The sequence below is a fragment of the Balaenoptera physalus genome, assembly GCF_965194825.1.
Source record: "Balaenoptera physalus genome assembly, chromosome: 21".
Lineage (NCBI taxonomy): Eukaryota > Metazoa > Chordata > Mammalia > Artiodactyla > Balaenopteridae > Balaenoptera > Balaenoptera physalus.
The window spans coordinates 31,676,017-31,701,126 of NC_138902.1; the positions used below are offsets into that span (position 1 = coordinate 31,676,017).

Sequence of the window (25,110 nt, forward strand, 5' to 3'; positions counted from 1 at the left end):
TGGGGCCAGAGTGGGGCGGGGCCTGCTCGGGCGCCTACCTCTGAGCGCGGCTGCGGCGGAAGCAGAGCAGTAATCGAGCCCAGCAGAGCGAGCCGGTGGCTGCGGCGTGTGGGCTGAGAGGTGAGATATGCCCTCGACGCTTCTCGCTTTGGTGCCATAGGCCCTGGGCTGGTTCCCTCCTCTCTCCCAAGCTCAGCGCCTGCCCCGGGGGCCTGCACCGGCCTGCAGCTGCCCCGGGGAGACGGAGGAGACGGGCCTGGTCCGGACGGCGGATCCTTTGTTTTGGCGCGACAACGGGGGCGGGGACGAGCCCTGAAGCCCGCAGATCGAGAGACCCGGCCCGGGGACGGGAGGCCGGGCCGCGGAGCGGAGATCCGGCTGGAGACGCCGAGCCTGGGGGTCGGGGGAGCCGGACCGAGGATCGAGAGGCTGGGCCGGGGGTGGTGGGAGACCCGCGTGGGATGTGGAGGGCGGACAGCGGGAGGCTGGGGAGCGGAGACCTAGCCGGAGACGCCGAGCCCGGGGTACAAGTGGCCGGGCCGAGAATGGGGGGTGTCGGGAGACCCGGGTCGGCTCGCTGAAGCCTGGTAGCAGGAGGCTTGACACGGGTCGCTGAGCCGGGGGAGGAGAGGCGCGGGAGGCCCAGGCGGGGGCGCTGAGGCCGGGGGTTAGGAGGTCGGACCCGGGAGCGGGAGGCAGCGGGGATCGAAGGCTGAAATTTTAATCGGGAAGGAGGTGAGGAGGCTGGGCGCGGAGAAAAGATGACCTGAGGGCAGGAGGCGGGCTGGTTCTGTCCTAAGGGCTCTGGCCCTCAGGGCTTATCCTCCCATTGCTGGTGAGGATTTGGTCTCTGCTGCCTTCTTTGTCTAGATTTTATCAGGTTGACGGGTGACTCCGCTTTCCAAAGAGGTAGTTTCAAGTATTAAACTCCTATTCACTTTCAGACCTGAAGGCCTCCATGCATCCTTCTAGCTCCTGCGGGTGACTATGTATCCATGGCCCAAATCCCTTAGGCTTTGAAATCCCCTCAGCGCATGTTGAATAAGAGTGCCTTAGTCACTCTTGTTTTCAGTGGCTGTGCTCTCAAGCCTTACTTCCCAAGGCAGCTGCCTGTTTCCCAGTTCTCAATAAGTGGCTCCCAAGCCAAGAAACTGGGAACCAACCTTATCCGCTTCCTCTCCTGGCTCCTCCAGTTAGCCACGAAGCCTCCTGGCCCTCCTAAATATCCACTGGATCTGGCCCCTTCTCTCCATCTCAGATTTAAGCCACCCTAAGCTCTTACCTGCCTACAGGAGGCCCCTCTGGCCCCTCTCCAGTCCATTCTTTATAGCACAGGCTGAGGGATCTTTACAGAATAAAAATCCAGAAAGCTGTTCCTTTGGTCATAGGATAACCCAGTCCCTTAACACGGTTAACAAAGCCAAGCATAGGTTGGCTCCTTGGTCCCCTTCCCCTGCCTTATCTTTCATTATGGCACCGTTTCACTTTCTGCACAGCCATGCTGATCTTAACACTAACTGTTCTCTGCCTGGAACACTCTTGCATTACCTCTCTCTTCCCGTCACCACACACTTGCTTGAGGAACTCCTATTTATGTTTCTGTTCTCATTAAACATTTCAAGGTTAAGTCTATCTATTATGTGTTCCTTTGACATCCGTCTCATCCTAAGAGGAAAGTGTCATATCCTTTACAGTTGCTTATTTTTACACTCTCCCCTATTAGCTCCTAAGCAAATTCCACAAGGAACTGTGTTTTTCTCGTTATCTTGTTCCGTATTGTCTTTCCCCATATTTGGGGCCTGGCACAAATGAATGCCAATACTACAGTATTATGCTTTTTAATAATTATGCCCTATGTAGAAAAAAAAACTATTTTAAGGTTGCTTAGCAAATTATAATTAAATGATGCGGACTAGAAAGGAATGGTAGAGGTGAAATGCAGAGTTGCTGTAACAATGTGTGTATGCAGGATCGTATTAGGAGGTGCTAAGCAAGCTGCATAGACCAGCCTGTGTCAAAATGCGCTCAGCCACTTTGAATGTATTGTAGTTACGTGATCTCTAAGAATGAAATACAAAGCTTAAATCACCCCTATCCCAACCTGATGGTTTTGCTTTATGCTTTTGCAGTGGAGGCTTTTGAAAGTTAGAATGTGTTTTAATGAATGAAGGAATGAACAGTTTATTGGAGTGTAGCAATAAAACCTGTTCCCAGTAAGAAAGAAGTGAAACATTGTATCCAATTACATCAGATTTGCTTTTGCTTTCCTGAAAAAAAGTCTTACCTCCTGTGATTTTAAGAGACTGACATCTGATAGAGGCAATTATAATGCTTTTTTTCAGTTTTGCTTTCAAATCCAATTTAACACAATCTCCTATTGCTTCATCCCCCTTCTGATGCTGGAAAGCAGTCTTTAGTTTCATGAATGGCATTAGGTCAGTTCTGGTGCCTAGTATCAGATAGTTCCTTAGGCTCTGTCTCAAAGATGGGAAGCAGTGGTGTTGGATCTAAAAAAAAGATGTGGAATTCTTAGACTGTTAGATACTGTTGTGTACACATTTAACAAATACAAATGTAATGGAGGGGGATAGGTACGCTGCTGTCATAGGACCCGAGGCCACATCCCAAGGGCAACACTTCCTATTTCATCCATAAATTAGGCAGGAGTAATATACATACCTCGCAGGGTTATTATAGGGATAAAATGAGATAATGTCTGTGACAGTACCTTGTAAATCTCTAAGTAATGTTGTTAATTCTCTGCCTATTTTGATCTTCAAGTTGCTTATAGAGTTTCTGCATTAGGGTAGAATAAAATAAAGTTATCTATTTTGTACTGAACACTGGCATCTGTCTTGTTGAGCCACTTTTGAATACAGTGAGCTCTGGTGCAAGTCACACATAGGGGTAGAATCTTGGTGTCCACTACTTCAAACACTCAGGGTTTACGACTCTGCACACAGTTGGTGTTCAGTCAATTGTTATGGCACAAATGACAAATAAATACTACTGACCCTGGCTTTTCGCAGTTTCAGACCTTCTCTGGCAGGTGGTTGTAAAACTGAATCACTTCTACAGAGGAGTGACTCTCACTGAGAGGGAGGAGGCCTTACAGGTTATCTATAGTTTTTATAAAAGGCATCCAAGATCCTTCATTCTACATTTATTTCATGACACAGTATTTAGGTCTGCAAGGACTTTCCCATTTCTCCTTCTGCCCCTCCAGAGATACCATCTTAGGACAAGACTTCAGGTGAGGGGAAACGGGCCCCTTGCACTTAGTAAGCATTGTGTCCTTTCTGGCTTGTGGCTTTGAGTAGTGGGGAAGCCCTCCTGTCTGTGTCTTCCTAGTGGTGTGGTCCTTGCCAGAGAAAAAGAAAGAATGGTTTTGTTTGTGTGGCACAACTGAACTTACTTAAGTTTCTTCTGTATTTAATTTTACTTGCCATGTGTGAGATTCCGCCTTTATTACAAAATAAATATTAAAAGCCTGACTTTTAGCAGGCCCAATGACAATATCCAGTTTGGTAACTCTTTCCAAAGAAATGCAGGGACCAGATGGGAAATGATTTCAATAAAACCTCTAGTACGTCACAGCAGAAATCTCCTCTTATCCAAACTGTTGTGAAAAAAGTATTTTCTTCTTTCTGTTTCACTTACCAAATCTGGAAACATGACTGCTTTTGAGACTTTGTCCTCTCTGATTGGTAATAAATATAATCCTGATGTTTTTCAAGTTCTTTGGCCAAAGTATGGGCCACACTCCTTGTCTGTAGGTTCTTAACCAGATATGGAGGGCCAATTCTCCTACACCATTGTACATAAAGGACTTGAGCATCTGCAGATTTTGGTATCCCTGGAAGGAGGAGGAAGGGGGGTGTCCTAGAACCAGTCTTCCATGGATACTGAGGGAGGACTGAATAATCTCCCCACAAGTCATAGTGAAAAGGCTTCACCTCTCCTTTAGAGGCAAATAGAGACATAGAAAAAAGTGTCTTAATGACATCCTAAATGCTTAATATGAAAGTTATTCATATTTTGTGAGTAATTTTACTTTTAGAAGTAAATTACCCAGTGGCACCCCAAACACCATAAACATCATTCCTGGTTTCTTCGTGAGTTGGAGTGAGTGCACTTTATACTATTTCACTGTCCTTGCAGTCAGTTTCTGTCATGTTTTTGTATGCTTCCTCTCTCATCTTAGTGTTTCTAGGTTATGGATTTTTGTTTCCTTTCTTGAAATTATTGATAGCATTACCCCTCCTATGTAGAACTAAGCCATGTAGAAGTGTGGGAAGCTGACAGATCTGAGTTTGAATCCAGGCTCTGCCATTTAAAAGTTACTTAACTGCTTTCAGCCTCAGTCAACTGAACTATAAAATGGAAATCTCATTATGCCTCAAAACATCGTTGGAAGGACTAACTAGAAATACGTAAATAATGAATACATGCATAGATAAATGTACCTTTTAGCTCAGAGTCTAGCCCCTATTAGCCAACAGTAAGAGGACCTGTTAGTACACAACACTCAAATCACATATTGTGTTATGATTCTTTGGGCTTTTCTTTGGCTACCTGTTTTGGTAAATTTTTACGTATAATTTTTTTGAAGAGACTCGTATTTGTGGAGATGATTCAGAAGTGAGTGATGTTGGTTCTTATGTCTCATTTTGAGATTTAAAACCGGTTTGGTAGGGCAAAGACCAGGTTTTAGACCTTACCTCAGTTTCCTTATAGGACAGGCACCAAGAACAACCCACTGATGGGTGACAGGTTAACTAAGTAGGAATAACTTAAACTGGTTATCCTAATTTAATATCTCATTTTGAAATCTCTACTATAGGCACAACTTTCAAGCCATTTTTTAAAAAAAATAAATTTATTTATTTATTTATTTGTGGCTGCGTTGGGTCTTTGTTGCTGAGCATGGGCTTTCTCTAGTTGTGGCCAGCAGGGCTACTCTTCGTTGTGGTGCGCAGGCTTCTCATTGCGGTGGCTTCTCTTGTTGCAGAGCACGGGCTCTAGGCGCATGGGCTTCAGTAGTTGTGGCACGCAGGCTCAGTAGTTGTGGTGTGTGGGCTCTAGACGCAGTCTCAGTAGTTGTGGCGCATGGGCTTAGTTGCTCCGCGGCATGTGGGATCTTCCCAGACCAGGGCTCGAACCTCTGTCCCCTGCATTGGCAGGCAGATTCTTAACCACTGCACCACCAGGGAAGTCCTCAAGCCATTTTTAATAACAGGTTATTGTTGGGTGTTTTTTCCTAAAATGTTGATACTTTGTAACTTCATATAGAAATTTCAATTTTAGAAACTAATTTTTATTCCTCTCTTTGAACTCTGTAGATAATTTATTCTGCTTAACTTCATTATTGCATTATGCAACGGTCCCTTTAGTTGGCAAACCACAATAAAAACTGGGAAATCATTGCAACTTTTCACTTTAGGAAAACACAGCCTGAAATGCTTATGTATTTTAGAGTGACAGTAAATTTGTACTGACAACATTTTTTAACTTTTGAAAAATCTGACTGTTGTAGCTTCAGTGGCAAGTATTAAAGGGATCTAGGAACTCAGAGACCTGATTCTAAGACCCAGGTTCCAGGTTGCCATCTAATGTCAATTTATCTACTTAGAACTTCTCTGGAATCCAATATATGTTTAGAAATTTATTATCATCAGCATCCTGAATTGATGGAAAGAATTACATACTCAGTACAGTAAGAAACAATTAGTGTTAAGTCCATTGCGGGGCTACAATATATTTGTTATTTTTATTATTTTTTTTTTTACGTTTTAAATAGCTTTATTGAGACATAATTCACATACTACACAGTTTATCAATTTAAACTATAGAATTCAGTGGTATTTAGTATATTCACAGGGTAATGTATCCATCACCACAACCAATTTTAGAACATTTTTATCACCCCAAAAGAAACCTCATAACCATTAGCAGTCATCCCCAATCTCTATCCAAACCCCTAAACTTAGGCAGCCACTAATTTACTTTCTGTTTCTATGGATTTATTGAAAATTTCATTCTTTTTTCTGGCCGAGTAGTAATTCATCATATATATATATATATATATATATATAAAAATGTATACACACACACACACACACACACACACACAATATATTTTTTAAGCCCCTATTGTATATTTTCCTATTTGTGTTTTGTCAAACGAAAGTGTTCTAAGAACTTAAACTCTCGTCATCATATAGGGCACTTTTTCCCTTGGGGGACAATTTTTTTTATCCTTCTGAGATGAGATCACCATGTCCAGAATAACTTATATTCAGCCAGGCATTAGCTAATGGAGGTGAGGTAATGCTGAGTGTAACTCTTAAGTAAGCTCTGCAGGAACCAAAGCTCTGCTCCCAAGTGTGTGGATTTGGTGCTTTCATGTGGGAGAAGCAGGTGGTGACAAGCAGAAAGCAAATGTGCGCAAGTCTGATGCAGTGAGGATTTTATTTATCATTATATAAATTTTCAGTAGTATGTGAAGGTCAGCTGACAGGACTGGGGGAAACAGAGACTCCACTCTTGGAGGGCACACACAAAGTAGTGTTCACATGGGGACCCAGGGGAAGGAGCAGTGACCCCATAGGAGACTGAGCCAGGCCTACCTGCTAGTGGTGGAGGGTCTCCTGCAGAGGCAGGGGGCGGCTGTGTCTCACCTTGAGGACAAGGACACCGGCAGCAGACAACCTTTTCTTTCAACTAAAGTCAAATATGTTTGGCTTTCAAACCATTGTCTCAGTCTTGGAATTTAAATCTCTTTTGAAACCCAAAACTGAGCAATGACTTTTTTGTTCTAGTCATTATCTGCCTTCTCGCTGATTTCCAGTGTTTCTAGTTTTTAAATTACACATAGTAGCCTCAGAAAAACTCATAATTACTTCTTTTTCTGTTTGTTTTAATATTTTTGTTGAGTTTGGTGTCTCTTTCATGGTGTCAGTTTTTCTTGAACAGTCAATGATTCTTGGTTATTCTCTTTTTCTGTCTGCCTGTGTTGCTTGTGATGGGGCACTGGAATGGCTGGACTTATCTTCGGAGTTTAGGTGCCAAATCAGTTGAGTTTGGCAAACAAGTTGGATGCCAAACTCCAGTTTGTGTTATTTGCTAATGTGGGTACTCTGTTTACCAGGTTTCAATGTACACTTTTTTTCCTTAAAACCTGTGGGGAAATACTCTGACTACTTACTACTCAGCCAAGCATAAGAAAAGAAAGCGACAATCCCTCAACTGCTCCAAATGCAGCTCACCAAGAGATGGCCCTAAAGTTCCCCTTCCTTCCACTTCTACCTGTGTTCTCTCAGCTCAGTTTCCCAAAATCATTCCCATCACCTCAGGAATCTTTCCCTGATATTTCCTACTTTCTGTCTCAGCAATTCCTCAAGATTTCGGCTCCAGGATCCTTGTTGATTGCATATCAGCAGAGTAAAGAAAGTGAAATAGGATGAGGGAGGACATCTGGGAGAGGTGACCTTTCAATAGAGACCTGAGCGAAATAAGTCATATTATATAATATTATATGACATAATACATCAGTGAGACTAGTATTCCGGGTAGTGGGAATAGCAAATGTGAAGACCCTGAGAGAAAATTATTTTTAAACCGTTCAAAGAATCCAGTGGGACCGGAATATAGCATGCTAGTTGCTGATTGGTGGAATTGAGAGAGGAAAAACCATCACTGTGTCATAGTGTTATGAGAGTAACAAATACACACACATAAAAAGCAATCCAGGACTTCCCTGGTGGCACAGTGGTTAAGAATCCGCCTGCCAATGCAAGGGACACGGGTTCGAGCCCTGGTCTGGGAAGATCCCACATGTCACGGAGCAACTAGGCCCGTGCACCACAACTACTGAAGTCCAAGGGCCTAGAGCCCGTGCTCCGCAGGAAGAGAAGCCACCGCAATGAGAAGCCCACACACCGCAATGAAGAGTAGCCCCTGCTCACCGCAACTAGAGAAAGCCCGCGCGCAGCAACGAAGACCCAGTGCAGCCAAAAATAAATAAATAAATAAATCTTTTTAAAAAAACAATCCAAAACAGGATAAAATGAAAATACAAGAAGGGTTCTAATTACATGCTAAGTAAATATATAGGTGGAAGAGATTAATTCTGGCATGGTGGATCAGGTATGATTCTGTGAAAGACTTTAAAGGAAGGGGTTTATTTCTTGTTTATGTAAAAGTGTGAGTTTGTTGACCCTGACACATGACTTCATAAAGTCGTCATTGGTAAAAAAAAAAAAAAAACACACAAAGGGAACAAAATACACCATAGTATTTGTTCCTGAGAAATCCTTATCAGAGAAACTGTTTTAAATACTAGTCTTTAAAAATTCAGATTTTTTTTTTCTTTCAGCCATCAAGTACCTTCTGAAACAAAATTGTCTATTTGATGTCTAATATTGGAAATTATTAATTACAAGTACTTGTATTAAGGCTAATCAGGCTGAAACGTTTTTAACTTTTAAAAATGATTTGGTTAAAGGAAGTTGATTAAATGTATGAAAAGGAAATGACTACTTGAAAGTCACCTTATATTTAGGTTACATCTTAACCTTGGTATGAACCAAGAAGCCAAATGCAATTGACTCTTGAACAACGAGGGGTTAGGGGACCCTCCCTATAGTCGAAAATCTGAGTGTATAATTTTTAGTTGGCACTCCACAGCCATGGTTCTGTATCCATGGATTCAGCTAACCTCAGATGGTGTAGTGATGTAGTATTTGCTATTTTTAAAAATCCACGTGTTTAAAAAAAAAAAAAAATCCATGTGTAAGTGGACCTGTAGAGTTCAAACCTGAGTTGTTCAAGAGTCAACTGTATTTTAAAATTCTGGAAAGCTTGCCACTGTTTAAATCTAAACCTTCTATTTCCGGTCTTAAGGATAGAATCGCCTTGTCCCACAGCTTTATTGTTGGCAAGAAATAAAAGATTGTTAGAAGTTAGTATTTCAGTCCAAGAATCACTGCGCTGTTGCAGAAGTGTTTGGTAAGACGTCTTATGCCCTTGATCATTGGTGGGAACATAGCAGCCTTTAGGGGTTCCTGAACAGCTACTGTGCACCCTACATTTGGCAAACTCATTCAAAGCGCCAATTTGAGGCAAAACCCTGGGGCCAGAAAGACACTGGCAGGGGTTCTGGGTTCACCTTCAGAAATTTTATTAAGTCTTTTTTCCCATCCCACTGTGTTTTCACTCCAGATTTTCCACAGGCTGGCCAGAAAGTCTTGAAACATAAATAACACTATTTTCTCATGGATTATAATATAATATCAATAAGCCATTTATTATGTATCTGCCTGCATTTCCAGAATTGTTAGCCAACCTGGACTGTTCTCTCAATTAGTCAAGTTAACAACTTTGTTTTTCAACCACGGATGGATAATTATTTTGACTTGCGTTGGGGCAAGTTGGCCTCTGTATTTATGGTTGAAGGAAGTTTGAGATTTCCATGTGCCTATTAATGTGTTTATTATACATACAAAAGAAGAAGAGAAAGACAGATAGACTGGGACGTGGTACACAGCAGTCAAGGAAGGGTTGCTGCTTTCATAGTAGTAAAGTACCACTGTTTTTATCGCTCTCGAAACAGGGCTGAGAGTTGAAACTGGCTAACACAATACTGGTTGGTATAGTCTACCATTGTTGGAAGATATTATTTTATAAAATAATGTTTACTACAGTTTCCTAACTTAAAAAAAGTAGACATTATAGAAAATATAGAAAAATATTAAGGAGTAATTAAGTTGCCAGTGATGCCATCACCCAGAGATAGCCACTGTTAATAAACAGGTTAAAAGGTAAAGATACTATAGAACCAGTGTATTGGATACACCATGACTTCACTGTTTCTCTGCACAGATTTTCAATATTTTGATGAGTAATACATATCCTTCCCCTTCCCTCCTCTCCCTTATCCCTAGAGTTTTTTCCTGAGGCTGCATTCTTAGAAGTGTAAGTTTCCTAGAGCAGATGTCAAGCCTTTTATTGAGGGGTGTGGGAGGGACATGTTTCGGGAGGTGATACCAATTTATGTCCCTTCTACTCATGTCTGGGAATGCCTGTCTCACACAGCTTTGCTAGACGTATGCGTGATTAGTTTTTGTATTACTTGGTAAACTGCATGCATAAGTACTCATGAAGGTATAGATAGGACATTTGGGGATTTTTGTCTCAAAGTTCTCTCTTCTAAACAGAGAGGAAATGGGTGCCATCAGGTGAGAAGTGCCTCGTCCTCCTTGCGTCCAGTTCGCCAGCCTTCATGCGTTGTGTCCAAATAATTTGTCTTCCTTGCGTTATTATAGTGGATGAGCCCTCACTTGTTCTTATCTGAGGCTAATACCTCCCCATATGTGAGCTGGATTCACAGACCCCCCTCATCCCTCCAAGAACGTCGCTCTTTTTCTCCTCTTATTAATTTCTCACTTTCCATGGATCATTCTCATCAGCATAACATCATGCTTTAAATGGCTCATCTTTAAAACCAAGCCAAACAAGGAATGTCCTCTACCCCTGGTCCCCTTTCAGCTACCATCCCCTCTCCTTGCCCCTTCACGGTAAAACTATGTTGACTCACTTTTGTTGTCTTTACTCATTTTTCTTTTCCCATTTTCTCCTCAGCCCATTGCAGCAACATTGATCCTTTTAAAGTATACTTTTCAAAAAGTATGAAACTTGACTGTTGTGTAAATATAAAATATGTCAAACATTTTATTCAATTAATTGATAATAGAACCAGTCCGTTGTTAGGACCAGTTCAAAGGAGACTTTGAACAATAAACATAGATGGAAATGGTTGGGTATAATGAAATGAATTTGCCAATAGAAGCAAAACTGGTTAATACCCTATAGGGCAATAAAGTGTAATTTGGGAAGGTCATCTTTTCTACAAGTGGCAAACCCGTTACATCATTACAAGACAAAACTTGTTTTCATTGCTATCAATAAGAATCATCTGCACGGCTTCCATTTTTTGTGGCTTAACTTCCTACAAAGTTGTAAAATAGCCTAGTCAGGAGAAGGTCAGTCAAAAGAGGACACCCTATACAAACGAACTTATCTACAAATCGGAAATAGAGTCACAGGTATAGAAAACAAACTTATGGTTACGGGTTAGGGGAGGGATAAATGGGAGATTGGGATTGACATAGATATACTACTATATATAGACAACTAATAAGGACCTACTGTATAGCACAGGGAACTCTACTCAATACTCTGTAATGGCCTATATGGGAAAAGAATCTAAAAAAGAATGGATATATGTATACGTATAACTGATTCACTTTGCTGTGCACCTGAAACTAACACAACATTGTAAATCAACTATACTCCAAAAAAATTTTTAAAAAAATAATAAAGTCTTAAAATGAAAACAAAAGACACCCTGTAAAATCGGATAATCCCCAAGCTTTCTCTAGCCAATGCCTAGTACCACCCTGAAATAACATCCAGTAATTTCTTTCGCCCATTTCCAAGTCTGGGACAATTTTTCCTGACAATCCCCACTATGCCCATAACTTTCTTGCCAAAGCTAATGGTCTTCTGTCCTCAGCTGAAATGACCTCTTAGCAACATCTGAAATGATCAAACACTCTTTGGAAGACTTCTGCATATTTTGGTACACCCCAGCTACCTGATTTCCCCCCGTTTCACTCACTTCTCTTTAGCCTCCTGCTGGCTCCACTTCCTCCAGTAACCCTCTAATCATCAGAGTGCCCCAGTATATCTCCAGCCCTGCTCTCTCCCCGAGTTCCAGACTCTTAATTACCTATATCCACTATTTAACTGTAGTCCAAACTTTATCATCTCTTTCCGGGACTATTCCAGAGGGCTTCTCATTGGCCTCTGTGCTTCCGCAGTGGATTCTCCACTCAGCAGCTAGAGTGATCTTTTTAAAGCATGCTGTCCCTCCTCTGCTTCAAGCACTCCAGTGGTTTCTCCTTCTTGCAGTAAGGATAGAATCAAAGCTCCTCTTGGCTCCTAAGGCCCTATATGATCTTGCCTTTCCCACTTCAATTCCCTTCACTCTTTCCCTTCCTTTTCCACGCACTAGTCAAACTGGTTTTCTTTCCTGCACCATGAATACACGAAACTCTTTCAGGGCCTTTGTACTTCGGACCTTTCCCCAGCAAGGCAGCCTCTCTGGGTGGCCTCTATGTCATTTAGCTCTTTCTGTCAATGTCACCGCAGAGATGGCTTTCCCAGCCTCCTCAGCTAAAGTAGTTCACACTACCAGTCTCTCTATTACTCTACCCTATTTTATTTCCTTCATAGCCCCTATCAGTATCTGAAATCTTATCAGTCTGTAATTCTTCTTCCTCTCTGGAATGAAAGTTTCTTGAAGGTAGCAATTTTGTCTTCCACTCTGTCCTAGAGCCTAGAATGGCGCCTGGCACAAAGCATGTGCTCACGAAGTATTTGCTCATCGACTGCAAGATGCTTCATCCCAGCTGTACACAGCGTCCTCCCTTAGATTTCTAGAAAAACCGCAGGAAGTAAGATGATAGAAAAGCAAAGAGCTTTTGTAGAAATGCACAGCAAAGACTGACTTTGAGAGAAGGTGAAACGCTACCCCCTTCGGTGGTTCCAAAATGGTGACACTTCCTCTCCATATTTTTTTCTCCATCTTCCCCCACGATAGGTGCAGACAGTACTTAGGGACAGAGGAGGAAGGAACTGAGCTTTGGAGAAGAGAAGAGATGTCTCCTTAATTTTCAAGAGACCTTGAAAGGGGGGACTTTGGTAACGGGGAAGTGTGGGAAGATAAAAAAGTTCTGGAAATGGATGGTGGTGATGTTTATACAACACTGTGACTGTCCTTAATGTCACTGAACTGTACACTTAAAAATGGTTAAAATGATAGATTTTATGTATATTTTATCACAATTGTAAAAATTTAAATTTAAAAAGTGGGAGGGAGCCTAGGACTTTCTGTAAAGCCTTTTGTGGTTGAGTGAGTCCTGTTGATGGGGTGTGTATTCTTTTTAAGATGTCTGATTTTAACATGGGAGTTAGGTTAAAAGTTCTATTTTGATTGGAATTTTTGAGATAGGCAGGACTTCTAGAGGCTGGAGAAAAATTTTCTGTCCTTGTTTTTCTGTATTCTTTATTTAGGGAGGCCACATGAAGTACCTTTGCTTTGGGGAAGCTAGAGAAGACATGGTAGAACTCCAGACAGGTAGTAAGGAACTGGCTTCTTCAGAGGCAGTAGGGAAGAGTGGGAAGAAGAGGGCCTCCATCACTAAGCTTTGCGTCTGTGGACAAAGTCACTTAATCACTAGGAGTTGGGTTTCCTGACTTTTCAGATTGTTGGGAAAATAAAAGATAAGATGCCTAGCACAGTACCTGCTGTATAATAAATGCTCCGTAAGTGAGAGCTGTTTTGATTAGGACTCACTCACTGTGGGAGGTAAACAGAATTGTCTGACAGAAGAATGAAAGCAGGAACTTTAGTTTTTACTTCCAGGTTTCCTAAAGCCGGTCCACCACCTTAAATGAGAAAGTGGGATTTTCATGTCTAGTTTAAGAGTAAAGATTATGTGGAGGTTTGGAACTTCCTGGTGCTGAATCTCTTGGGAATCTAAGCATCGTAGAATAGTGTTATGTGAGGTATACCGTTTTTGGTTTTTGTTTTAACTGTGTTGAGTTGGAAGGCAGAGTTCTTAGCAATGACCAGATCTGTTGTAATAGAAACAAGTCGCAGTGTGTATCTTGATCTGGTGGGGTATCCAAATGTAAAAATGTATCAGGCTGCACTCTTCCTATCTGTGCACTATGTGTACTTCATAGCTCAATTAAAAACGAAAGAGATTGAGAAATGGGCGACCTTATACATACCTTTACAAAGGATTGTTCTCAGGTTTGACTCACAGAAGCCTTGAACAGTAGAGGTGAAGCTGGGAGAGTGATGGTACTGCTAATATGAAAATATCCATATAGTGTGTTTATTTAGATAAATAATCATTGGAATAATTAATGCAGTGATCTTATAATGACTGATTTTGATTAACATCTATTTTCTTTATATTCTAGTTAATAAGAGTATCCATGGAGAACAATGAAAATTCAGTGGATTCAAAATCCATTAAAACTTCAGAGACGTGAGTATTTAAATGGAATCTCATACAAGCGGAGAAAGATGGGTGTATGTAATACAGCAGACTTCGAGGAAGCAGAAAGAATATGGGCTTTCAAGCCAGAGAGGCCCAGATGACTTCCTACCTCATGTGACAGCTGCATGTCTATACACATGTTAAATTATCCTCTCTGAATCTCCTCTTTAAAATAAAACTTTCACGGAACTGCGGGGAGGTTGGAGGGTGCCTGACGTGTAGTCAGAAACCCTGCCCTCGTAGCAGAAGGATGACCCCGGAGAGGCAGATGCACCTTCCGAACCTCTGTGCAGGATGAGAGGTTTTGTGTTTGGGGGAGTTTTTTGGCCTCCTGTTTATTTGTGAGCTTTAAGGCTAAAATAAAATGCCAGTTCTCAGTCTGGGGAAGAATTGCCTGGTTATAGATTATCTTTTACCCTTTGTCTCAGTCTTCCTTTTTGGAATATTCTGCTCATTAATGCTTCCAATAACCAGCAGATGGAGAAAGGGAAAAGATAGAACTCAAACACTCTTTTTTCTTTTTTTTTTTTTCAGTTTATTTATTTATTTATGGGTGTGTTGGGTCTTCGTTTCCGTACGAGGGTTTTCTCTAGTTGCGGCGAGCGGGGGCCACTCTTCATCGTGGAGCACGGGCCTGTCACTATCGCGGCCTCTCTTGTTACAGAGCACAGGCGCCAGACACGCAGGCTCAGTAGTTGTGGCTCACGGGCCCAGTTGCTCCGCGGCATGTGGGATCTTCCCAGACCAGGGCTCGAACCCGTGTCCCCTGCATTGGCAGGCAGATTCTCAACCACTGCGCCGCCAGGGAAGTCCCCAAACACTCTTAATTCATGTCTGTTATTATCCATTTGGGATCTCTTGTGGTACATTTAATTCTAAAAGTTTATTTCTGGGGTCCAGTATTATTATTCTGGACCACCCAGGGAATTATAAACTAATTTTAGTAGTAAACAATACTGTTACAGCAGAACTATTAACAAGTTACCAATAAAGAGTTTTGCAATATTTGTTTAGCAAAGCAATTTGCCTAGAAATTAACCTTTTGAAAGGCAGTCTCATTTTAGAGGTTTCTTGCCTTTTTTTAAACCCTTTTAAACTGATTTACACATTTTCCTACCTTTTCCTATCATACAGAACATAATTTACTATTTTAAAAGATAGTAATTTACTATCCTTTTCCAACAATATTTTTAGAATTGCATATAACGTGAAATATTCGCAGGTTGAGTGTGTGGGTACATGGACGTTAGGCATCAGTGTTTGGCTGTTGTTTCCTGATTCCTGGTCCAGGTCAAGGGTCAGGTTTGCAGCCTGTTTTGGGCAAGTTTTATTGAAGCATAGCCACACCCATTCGTTTACATATTGTCCTGGGCGACTTCCACCAGCTGGATGGAGTGGGCTGCAACAGAGTCTGTACAGCCAGCCAGCCTAAAATACTTAATATTTGGCGCTTTGAGAAAAAGTTTATTGACCCTGGTCTAGATAGCAGAGGTTTTTGGATAAGTGACCTTCAGACAAGTATTTTCAATTATTTACAACAGTGATTCTATGTAGCAATAAATTATTAGTTTGTTCAGCGCACAGGGTTTAAGGAACAATTTAGGAATTGTGATAAATATTGTGTTTTGAGTCATAGTTGCCTTTTGTTGATTTCCTTATCACTTCAGGGTAATTTTTATGATTTCACTCTTACCTTGAAGGATAAAATATTTTAGAAAGTTTTTAAAAATTTACGTATAAAATGTATTTGATGAAATTTTAATAAAATTTAGAGGAAGGCAAAATAAAGAGATTAAAAGTCTGAACTCTGAAGTTCAACAGATGCTTTCCGCCTTGGGTCTAACACTGTATCTGCATAACCATCAGCCTCATAGTGGTCACTTCCTCATCTGTGAAATGGGTTTTTGTGAAATTTTAGTGAGGGAAAGCCTGTTGCACACAACCTGGCATATTATATTCAACAAATGTTAACTGTCCTTATGTGTTAGAGAAATTGTGTTAATGTGAACAGCAGCATTAGTCATTTCTCTCTTTGTAAACTGTTGTTTGATTTCCAAACAGAAAGATCTTACGTGGAAGCAAATCAATGGACTCTGGAATATCCTTGGACGATAGTTACAAAATGGATTATCCTGAAATGGGTTTATGTATAATAATTAATAATAAGAACTTTCATGAAAGTACTGGTATGTATCATAAGATAGTTTTTAATCCTTTACAAGTATTTGTACCATTTATATTTGGTGTAGTATAAAAAACAGAATTGATGTTATTAGTTAGTAAACTAATGACACAGAATAGCCATGAAGTAGAGATAGAGCAGGACCCTACGGGTCCTACAATTCAACATGAACTCTTAATCTTCTGCCCATCATCAAAATCTCTCCCTCTTTTATCTGTATGTTTATCTCTTCTGCCCTGACTTCTGCGTAACCCTTGCTTCTTTATCTTCCTGCTCCCTCTTTCATGTTAATGGAAGGATCTCAACAAATAGTAAGTAGAAGTATTTTTCCATTCCAGGAACTGTGCAAGGCACCTCACAGAAATTGTCTTATTTAATTCTTAGAGCAACCCTGAAAACTAACCACCATTAGATGCCGAAAGGTTAAAAAATCCTTCCACAGAGTCCCACAGATGATTTAGTAGCAGAACTGGGACTCAGCATTGGTGCTCCGAATCCACTTTCTGTGCCACTTCACCTGTGCCTTCATTCATTGTTGACTTTCTCTTCTTCCCCTGAAAAGCAGACTCCCCACCCTTAAAGAGACCTTTCTTTTACCCTGCTGCCTCTTAAGCTTTGATCTGATTTTTGTCTCCTTCCCTAAATCTTAAAAACACATACTTTAAACTTGCCATCTTCACTTCTTTCCATCCCTTTGATCCTGTTTTCTCTGTTTCTACCTCAACCGCTCTGTAGAAGTTGCTGTTAGGTTCACCATAGCCTGATCACCAGATCCCCTTCTCAGTCTCTATACTATGTATGGCTTGAATCTAATAATACTTTCAGAGGTTTTTTTTTAAGAGAATGTAAAAAATAAAACCCCTCACGATCCTAAAAAGCTATTTAACATCTTACTGTATTACTTGATATTTTTTCCTTGACAGTTTCTTTCAAAGCTTAATTTTATCCATAATAGTAAGCAATATTGTATTTTGCTTGTTCCATTTAATGTAATATAAGCATGTTTTGTGTTGCTGTATAATTTTCATATCTGTTATTTTAATGATTATATAATATCCCATTCCCTAAATATAGCATTCACTTGACTTGCATAATTTACCATATGAATGAACACTTTGGCTGTTTCTTCATTTTTCATTTTTAAATTGGTGCTGTGATAATTCTTTGAATTTGCATATTAATCGTATTAGAATTAATTTTAGTTAAAGAAACTAGAATCTGCTGATTCAGTTTAGGAGGCTATCTACCAGAGTGCTGGTGAAAAGGGAAAGAAGCCAGATTACACTGGAAAGATAAGCCGGATTTGATGTTAGATTCATTATAAGGAGTGAGGAAAAAGTAATTGAAAATGAGTGTCTAAACCTCAATGGTACCATTTGTATTGCTTTCGGCTCTAAGTTGAGATACCACCTTCAACCTTTAGGTATTCTGCCTCACGTTGCTAGTTATAATGCCCTCGTCCCATAGAACTTTTCATTGTTGAACTTACTGGAGTTATTTTTCCTTCCAGTTTTATTGAGATATAATTTACAGACAGCACTTATAAGTTTAAGGTGTACAGCATAATGATTTGACTTCCATAGATCATGAAATGATTATCACAATAAGTTTAGTGAACGTCCATCAACTCCAACAGATACAACATTGAAGAGCTAGAAAAATGCTTTTTTCCTTGTGATGAGAACTCTTAGGATTTCCTCTCTTAACAACTTTCATATATAACATACAACAGTGTTAATTATGTTTATCACATTGTATGTTGTCTCTCTAGTACATCTCGAGTACTTACTTATCTTTAAAGTGGGGGGGAAATTGTTCTACTCTCCCCCCAAAAATACTTAGGCCTGTAGTCTGGCTTTAGCCTTAGAGTGAGCCCCTTTTCTGCTTTGAAATTTGAAGGTCAGTTTCTCACAACCGTCTCTGACAGCCTGGTATTTTCTGTTCAACTACTAAGTGGCTCACAAACCAGGACCAGAATTCAGTCACCTTGTCACACAGCTGCATGGCGTCCTCAGCCTTTCCAATGTCAAAACCTTGATGAGCTTACTTTAATTTTATAAAAATAATATATGGCCATAGTATACATTTCAGAAATTACAAAGTAGCAAAAGAAAAATTGAAATCACTCCTAATGACACTACTCAGATAATCAACAATAATTTGGAGCTGGAAACATCTAGTCTTTTTTCTGTGCATATGTGTTAAGTTTACTCAATGTGTGCCCTCCCCCGGCAGCACTTTAGGATTTTTAAATCTGAATTCACTGTTCAGTCAATCCGTACGTGTATGTGGAAGGCGCTGTAAAGGCATGAGGAAAGCCCAGGACTCCTGGGTACAGTCCGCACACCAGCTTCAGTACTTTGTCCAGGTTCCGGGACTCCTCTGTGCTCCCACATCTGTGCAAATGAAGCCAGTCACGATAACGGTCTCATGGTGGTTAGAAGGCTTAATGGAGACCACACAGAGCAGAATGCCTGATGAACAGTGCTAAAGTGGCTAGTGGTTTGTGGGGTTTTTCCTGAAAAGGTGTTATGAAAGTACTAATGTATCTTAGAATTGTTGGGAACTTGAAATCAAAGAAATAGTTCCTCTGAGTTTGTGAGGTGTGTATTGATACATATGTGTGTGTGGTGGTATGTGTGTGTTTGTGTATGTACAATATGTATGTGGGTGTGGGTGTATATATATATATACTTATAATTTTTTCTTTAAAGTAGGATCCTATTCTTTTTTTTTTAAGTGACCATTTTCCCATACCAAAATTTTGTCTACAAAATTTCAGTGGCAATATAGTATCCCATTATATAAATGACTTTTAATTTATTTAACCAAACCTCTCTTGTTAGGCATTTAAGTTTGTTTTTCACTATCTAAGCAGCTGTGAAAGACGTCTTTGTGACTGTAGCACTGTAACAGTTTATATTATGAAGTGTCTTATATGCTAAGAAATGAAAGAGACTTTGTGTCACCACGATCAGAATATTGAATTTTCTTAGCATTTGCAAGGAAGAGTTTACTGTGGATTGTGTGAATCACTGAATAGTTCATTTCAAAGCAGTTTATTTTTTTTTTTAATTTATTTATTTTTATATATTTTTTATTTTTGGCTGCGTTGGGTCTTCGTTGCTGCACACGAGCTTACTCTAGTTGTGGTGCGCGGGCTTCTCATGGCGGTGGCTTCTCTTGTTGCGGAGCACGGGCTCGAGGCGTGCGGGCTTCAGTAGTTGCAGCATGTGGGCTCAGTAGTTGTGGTTCACGGGCTCTAGAGTGCAGGCTCAGTAGTTGTGGTGCACAGACTTAGTTGCTCCGTGGCATGTGGGATCTTCCCAGACCAGGGCTCGAACCCGTATCCCCTGCATTGGCAGGCAGATTCTTAACCACTGCACCACCAGGTTAAGTCAAATGTTTTTTTTTTAATGCAACTAAAAGTTACTTTTTCTGTTCAAGGGATGGCATGTCGGTCTGGTACAGACGTCGATGCAGCCAACCTCTGGGAAACCTTCACGAACTTGAAATATGAAGTTAGGAATAAAAATGATCTTACATGTGAAGAAATTTTGGAATTAATGTACAGTGGTAAGAAATAATGAACAGGATGACCTTCGTTGTCCAATTTATGTTACAATTTAGCTGTAATTATACACATATAAAAGTAAAGCATGAGAATTGTGGAACTAAACTGTACATAATCCTACCCTATATATTTTATGTAAGTAAAACAAGTTATTCATACCAACTCCCTAGAGTGGTTTGAGGTGTGTTGCTCTGCCCCAAGTTGGGTTTACACGATCTCTTAGTTCTGTTCTCAGGTTTCTTCATCTTATTCCCATACAGTGCATATGAGATGGTTGAATAAAATTGCATTGGTTTTCTGTTTGTTTTTCTTGTCTGTAAACGTTTTCCCAGTTTCTAAAGAAGATCATAGCAAAAGGAGCAGTTTTATTTGTGTGCTTCTAAGCCATGGCGAGGAAGGAAAAATTTTTGGAACAAATGGACCTGTCGATCTGAAAAAATTAGCAGGTTTCTTCAGAGGGGATTGTTGTATAAGTCTAACTGGAAAACCTAAACTTTTCATTATTCAGGTAATATATAACTGAGCAACTTGGTTATTGAGGATTCATTAGGAATTAATTTACTCAACTGTGGATTATCAAAAAAATTTATTTTTTTCCCTGAAGCTACTGAACTATTGTTAGTTTTTTGTTTATTTAAACTACCACTTAGGAGATAGAGAATAAATTTTAATTTTAGACTTCTAGCAAAAGGATTCTGCATAATTAACATCAATTTTTACAGAGCCTTTGCATTTCTTAGAAATAACAGTGATGCATGTACACACATATTTTTTAAAATAAATGTTTAGTTTCTTTTTCTTCTTTTTTTTTAAAACTTTTTAAATAAATGTTTATTTTCTAACCTCTAGGCTTGCCGAGGCACAGAACTGGACTGTGGTATTGAGACAGACAGTGGTGTTGAGGATGATATGGCCTGTCAGAAAATACCGGTTGAGGCAGACTTCTTGTATGCATATTCTACAGCACCTGGTAAGAAACTTACACATACTGAACGTTATATGTAGATTTTAAACAACAGAGAGTGTGTTCCAAAGGCTGCCATGATTCTGATATCCATAAAAAGCCAACTTGTCTGTATTTTAGGGTGCCTTAACCACAGGCAAGTCTCAAAAAGTTGTCTTTAGCAAAGTTGGGCTAGAAAATATGCATCTATAAGAAAGCATACTTACATAGTGTCATTCATGAACTTGATACCACATGGAAACTGTATTAAAACATAGGACAAGTCAGAGCTTTGCCCACTTCCTGGAATAGGAGAGAACTGCGTTTTCCAGGAATTCTTTGGAAGACAGGAAATTGAAAGGATAAGCATGAATAGCATATGCGCAGGTAGAAATGTAATGAGGGAAAATAGAGTTAAAAATGATTTATGAAGAGGTTATCAACCTCCACTTTTTTGTGGTTGTATTATACGTGTCATCATATAAATAAATATTTATTGATCATACAGTTGTTTACTTATACAACTAACTCAGGGTGTCGCAAAGTTTGGAAATATAGGGCAAATGTATTTTTAAACAGTATTACATTTTAAAATATAGTCAATGTGATTTCTTTTAACCTCCAGGCATCTTTCCAGATAAAGTACTTTCAAATTAAAAGCAATGGATCCAGGGAATTCCCCGGCGGTCCAGTGGTTAGGACTCAGTGCTTTCACTGCCACGGGCCCGGGTTCGATCCCTGCTCGGGGAACTAAGGTCCCACAAGCCGCACGGCAAAGCTGAAAAAAAGGAATGGATCCAATAGTTAATCTGGGAGAAGAACAATAAATACACTATTTCCCCTTTTTGGACTTTTGAATATACTATAATGTGTTTATTATACTCTATTCAGATGCCCTGTAGACAAATTTAGGACACTCAAATGTGTGTGCATATGTAAGCAGGTTATTTCTTGGATAAGCCAATAATCTGGTTGCAACACGATGCTACTTATAATGATCCTTTTTATTTCTTCGCTTTTGCATCTTCTGCACGTTACCCTGTTGTTCCCTATTGGAAGGGAAGCCCAGGAAGTAAAATTCTCAGTAACTCAGTGGTGAAGTTAGTCCACAACTCTTTTCCTTGTCAAAGCAGAGGTGTACATAAAGCACCCATTTGGTTTTTGTTTTGTTTTCCCCTGGAATCAAAGGTGTCATTTATTTATTATTTCCTTTTTATGGCCGATAACACCTATGGATGTTTGTGCTTGTTTTTACCTTCATGATTATGTCGTAATTTGCTACATCAGCTGACACTGGATAGGCATGATATTTTGGTTACATTTTGCCTTGTAGGTTACTATTCCTGGCGAAACTCCAAGGACGGATCCTGGTTCATCCAGGCACTTTGTGCGGTGCTGAAGCAGTGCGCTCACAAGCTTGAGCTCATGCATATCCTCACTCGTGTTAACCGCAAGGTAGCAATAGAATTCGAGTCCTTTTCCACTGATTCTACTTTTCATGCAAAGAAACAGATTCCTTGTATTGTGTCTATGCTCACAAAAGAACTGTATTTTTAATCACTGAAGAAATGGATGATTTTTTTTTGTAATCTGTATGCCAAGTGAGGAAGTGGTGTGACTGATAAACCATATTTTCCTCTCTCATTTAAATCTAATCTAATCCCCCAGCTGATACATGGAAACATGTCACTTTCATAGCAATAAAACTACTGTGAAGCTACCTCAAACACAATCAGGTAGTTGAAATTGAATTTAATTAAGAATAAATAAAAATGGATAATGGTACAGTCATTATGAGAGGAAATGATTGTAAATTAACAGCTCTCATAATTAGCAAGTTTTAGTGATTATGCTGTGCTACAAATTTTCAAGGAATTATGGAAGAATTTAAACATTGCTGTAATGTGTTTCAGTGATATTGACAATGCTCTTGTTTCAGAGAACATGTTCTGGTTTTTGTCAAACTGTAGACATGACGATGTGGAATAATGTATCCTCGAACTTGGTGGTCCATGTGCACGGTCAAATGCTTGAAGACCTTAGAATTAGTATTTGGAGACAAGACAATGGTATTTTTACATCACTCATCTGAGCACATGGTGTTGTGATGTCTGTCCCGAGCATGTCTTTGTTGTTTAAAAAAAAAAGAAAAAATCATCTTTAGTATTGAAAAAGGAACTAAATGTTTTACTTGAGAATATGTAAGAAAACTAAGTTGACTCTCTCAGGTTAAATGCCACATTAATAGAGGGAGACAGAGTTAGGACTATAAGGTGCTGAAATGCAACTCTTCCCACCAGCTGCTGGGCCTCGCATACCCACAGAATAGCTGAAGGGCCCTTATGCAAAACCTCAAACTTTGATCACGCTGATAGCAGCGTGAATTGAAGAAATTCTATAGGAACATACTAAAATACAACTTACAGAATACACAGCGAGGTGTGAGGAGGAAACAGTAAGTCAATCAGCTGGGCACTCGTAAGTAGAAGATGGCTTGAGCCTGAACGGGGACACAGCGCAGCCTGTGTGATGAAGGCAGAGCCCTAGACTACGGCTTCAGGAAAAGGAATGCTGGCTAATTATCTTCATAGGTACTGGTGTGCGTGGACGATGCTCCCCAGGCAAGAAGCTCCAAGAAACTGAACCAAATCAAACTTCTGAAACGGAAATTTTCCAAAGATGGTGAGAGTCATAATAAAAATTGTAGCACTTTTTTTTTTTTCAATTTTTTCAATGACAGCTTTTAATTGGATGTTAAATCAAATTCTTATCTGCCTTTCTGCAGATAGCACATTATATAAAATACAGCTAGCACCATTAACACTGTACCAGATACACTGAATAACAATTCACTTCTCACTTTACACCGAGGGGGAGAAGGGCTGCAGCAGTTGTCAGCCTGTCAGAAATTAAGTATGTAAATTAATACTTAAGTGTATGAATATGAATATGATTTACAAGAGGCTCGGAGTGTTGTTGGGGGAAAATCCTGAGGCCTCTCATTCCCCTTCAACGTTAACAAGTGCTCAGTGACCTTGACAGACTGCACGCAGACATGGGTGTGGCCACGTCTGCACGTGGCCACCAAGCTTTGGGAGCTGAAGTACTCCCGAAGAGCAAATCCGGGACTCCTTCTGGAATGTCCCTTTCTGCCATCCACGAGTGTCAGCCCATAAAAGCAATTTCATTAGCATTTCCTCATTTTCCAATATAAGCGGTGAGTGTGGCCTAATAATATGGGCCCTCGTCCATCCTTTGCCAAGGACGGGAAAAATCATAGCACTCTTTGTGGTAAAATTTTTGAGCATGTTAAGTGGTATTTTGTTGACATTTATAATCAAAGGAGAATGATACTGTTATGATCATATACGGTTCTCTGGAATGAAAGGACCATGGCACCCAGGATGTTAGCAGTCATCCAGTCTTCCCCCCTTTGGTGCCCAGGGAAACCGAAGGCCAGAGGGGAGCAGCAGCGCCGCCCCGAGCCGGGGAGAGCAGGCGAGAGCCCCCTAGCTCAGGAGGTGCTGGGCTGGCCCTGCATCGCTGTGTCCCGCTGGTTTTCAGTCTCCCATTTCCCGTGAGCTTTCTTTTGCTACAAGAAAGGAACTCACATTTATAAATGAGAGCTATTTGTTTTGGCTATGTCTATAACTTTTTCTAAGTCAATGAAGTATCTTAAAGTGTGTTCCTGCGTGACAATTTTATAAAAAATTTGTTATTATGAATTTTTATTTCCAAATATAAAGTCTAACTTAAAATTACCATCACATTCAAGTTTTTCTTGTTGTTGTTTCTGATGTGCTACTCACTGAAATTAAAATATTTTTAACCAAGCGTTTGATTTGGAAGGGCCAGAGAAGATGCAACAGGACCCTTTAATCAAATACTTTGAGATGGTGGCAAGTTACCGAATAGGATAAGCAGCCTTCCTTTTCTCCCAGGTCCCTCTCAGAAGACCATTTCTAAAGTTACCATGGTGCCAGGAGGGATACTAAGTTTGCAGAGATCACAGCCCCTAAATATGACCATACTTTTGTTTGTTTCCTTGCTTTGAGGAATGGGGAGTAGCAGAGTATAAAGGATATTGCTGAAATGAATCATTTTCAACCCATAAATTTTTAGTAGGGCGAATAGAGGGTGGGGGGAAGAACTGGGGTGGGGGGGATGGAAAAAAACCTATGATGTTCCCAGATGGTCAGCTCTGGGAGAGGAGCTGTGACAGGGGAAGAAGTCCCCTTTGTGTTTTATGTACTTAGAAAAGAAATATGAGAAAGTG

At 40.2% G+C, this 25,110-nt stretch overlaps 1 protein-coding gene across 1 annotated transcript; it reads left to right on the top strand.

Annotated features, from left to right (window-relative positions):
* Window positions 1-12: 12 nt before the first annotated feature.
* On the top strand, window positions 13-24,603 carry CASP3 (caspase 3). The gene is made up of 7 exons (XM_082444863.1): window positions 13-120; window positions 14,056-14,123; window positions 16,197-16,321; window positions 19,765-19,893; window positions 20,224-20,399; window positions 20,741-20,861; window positions 22,168-24,603. Exons 2-7 carry the CDS (start codon window positions 14,071-14,073, stop codon window positions 22,389-22,391), a joined length of 828 nt encoding a protein of 275 aa, XP_082300989.1. The 5' UTR covers window positions 13-120; window positions 14,056-14,070; the 3' UTR covers window positions 22,392-24,603.
* Window positions 24,604-25,110: the final 507 nt, after the last annotated feature.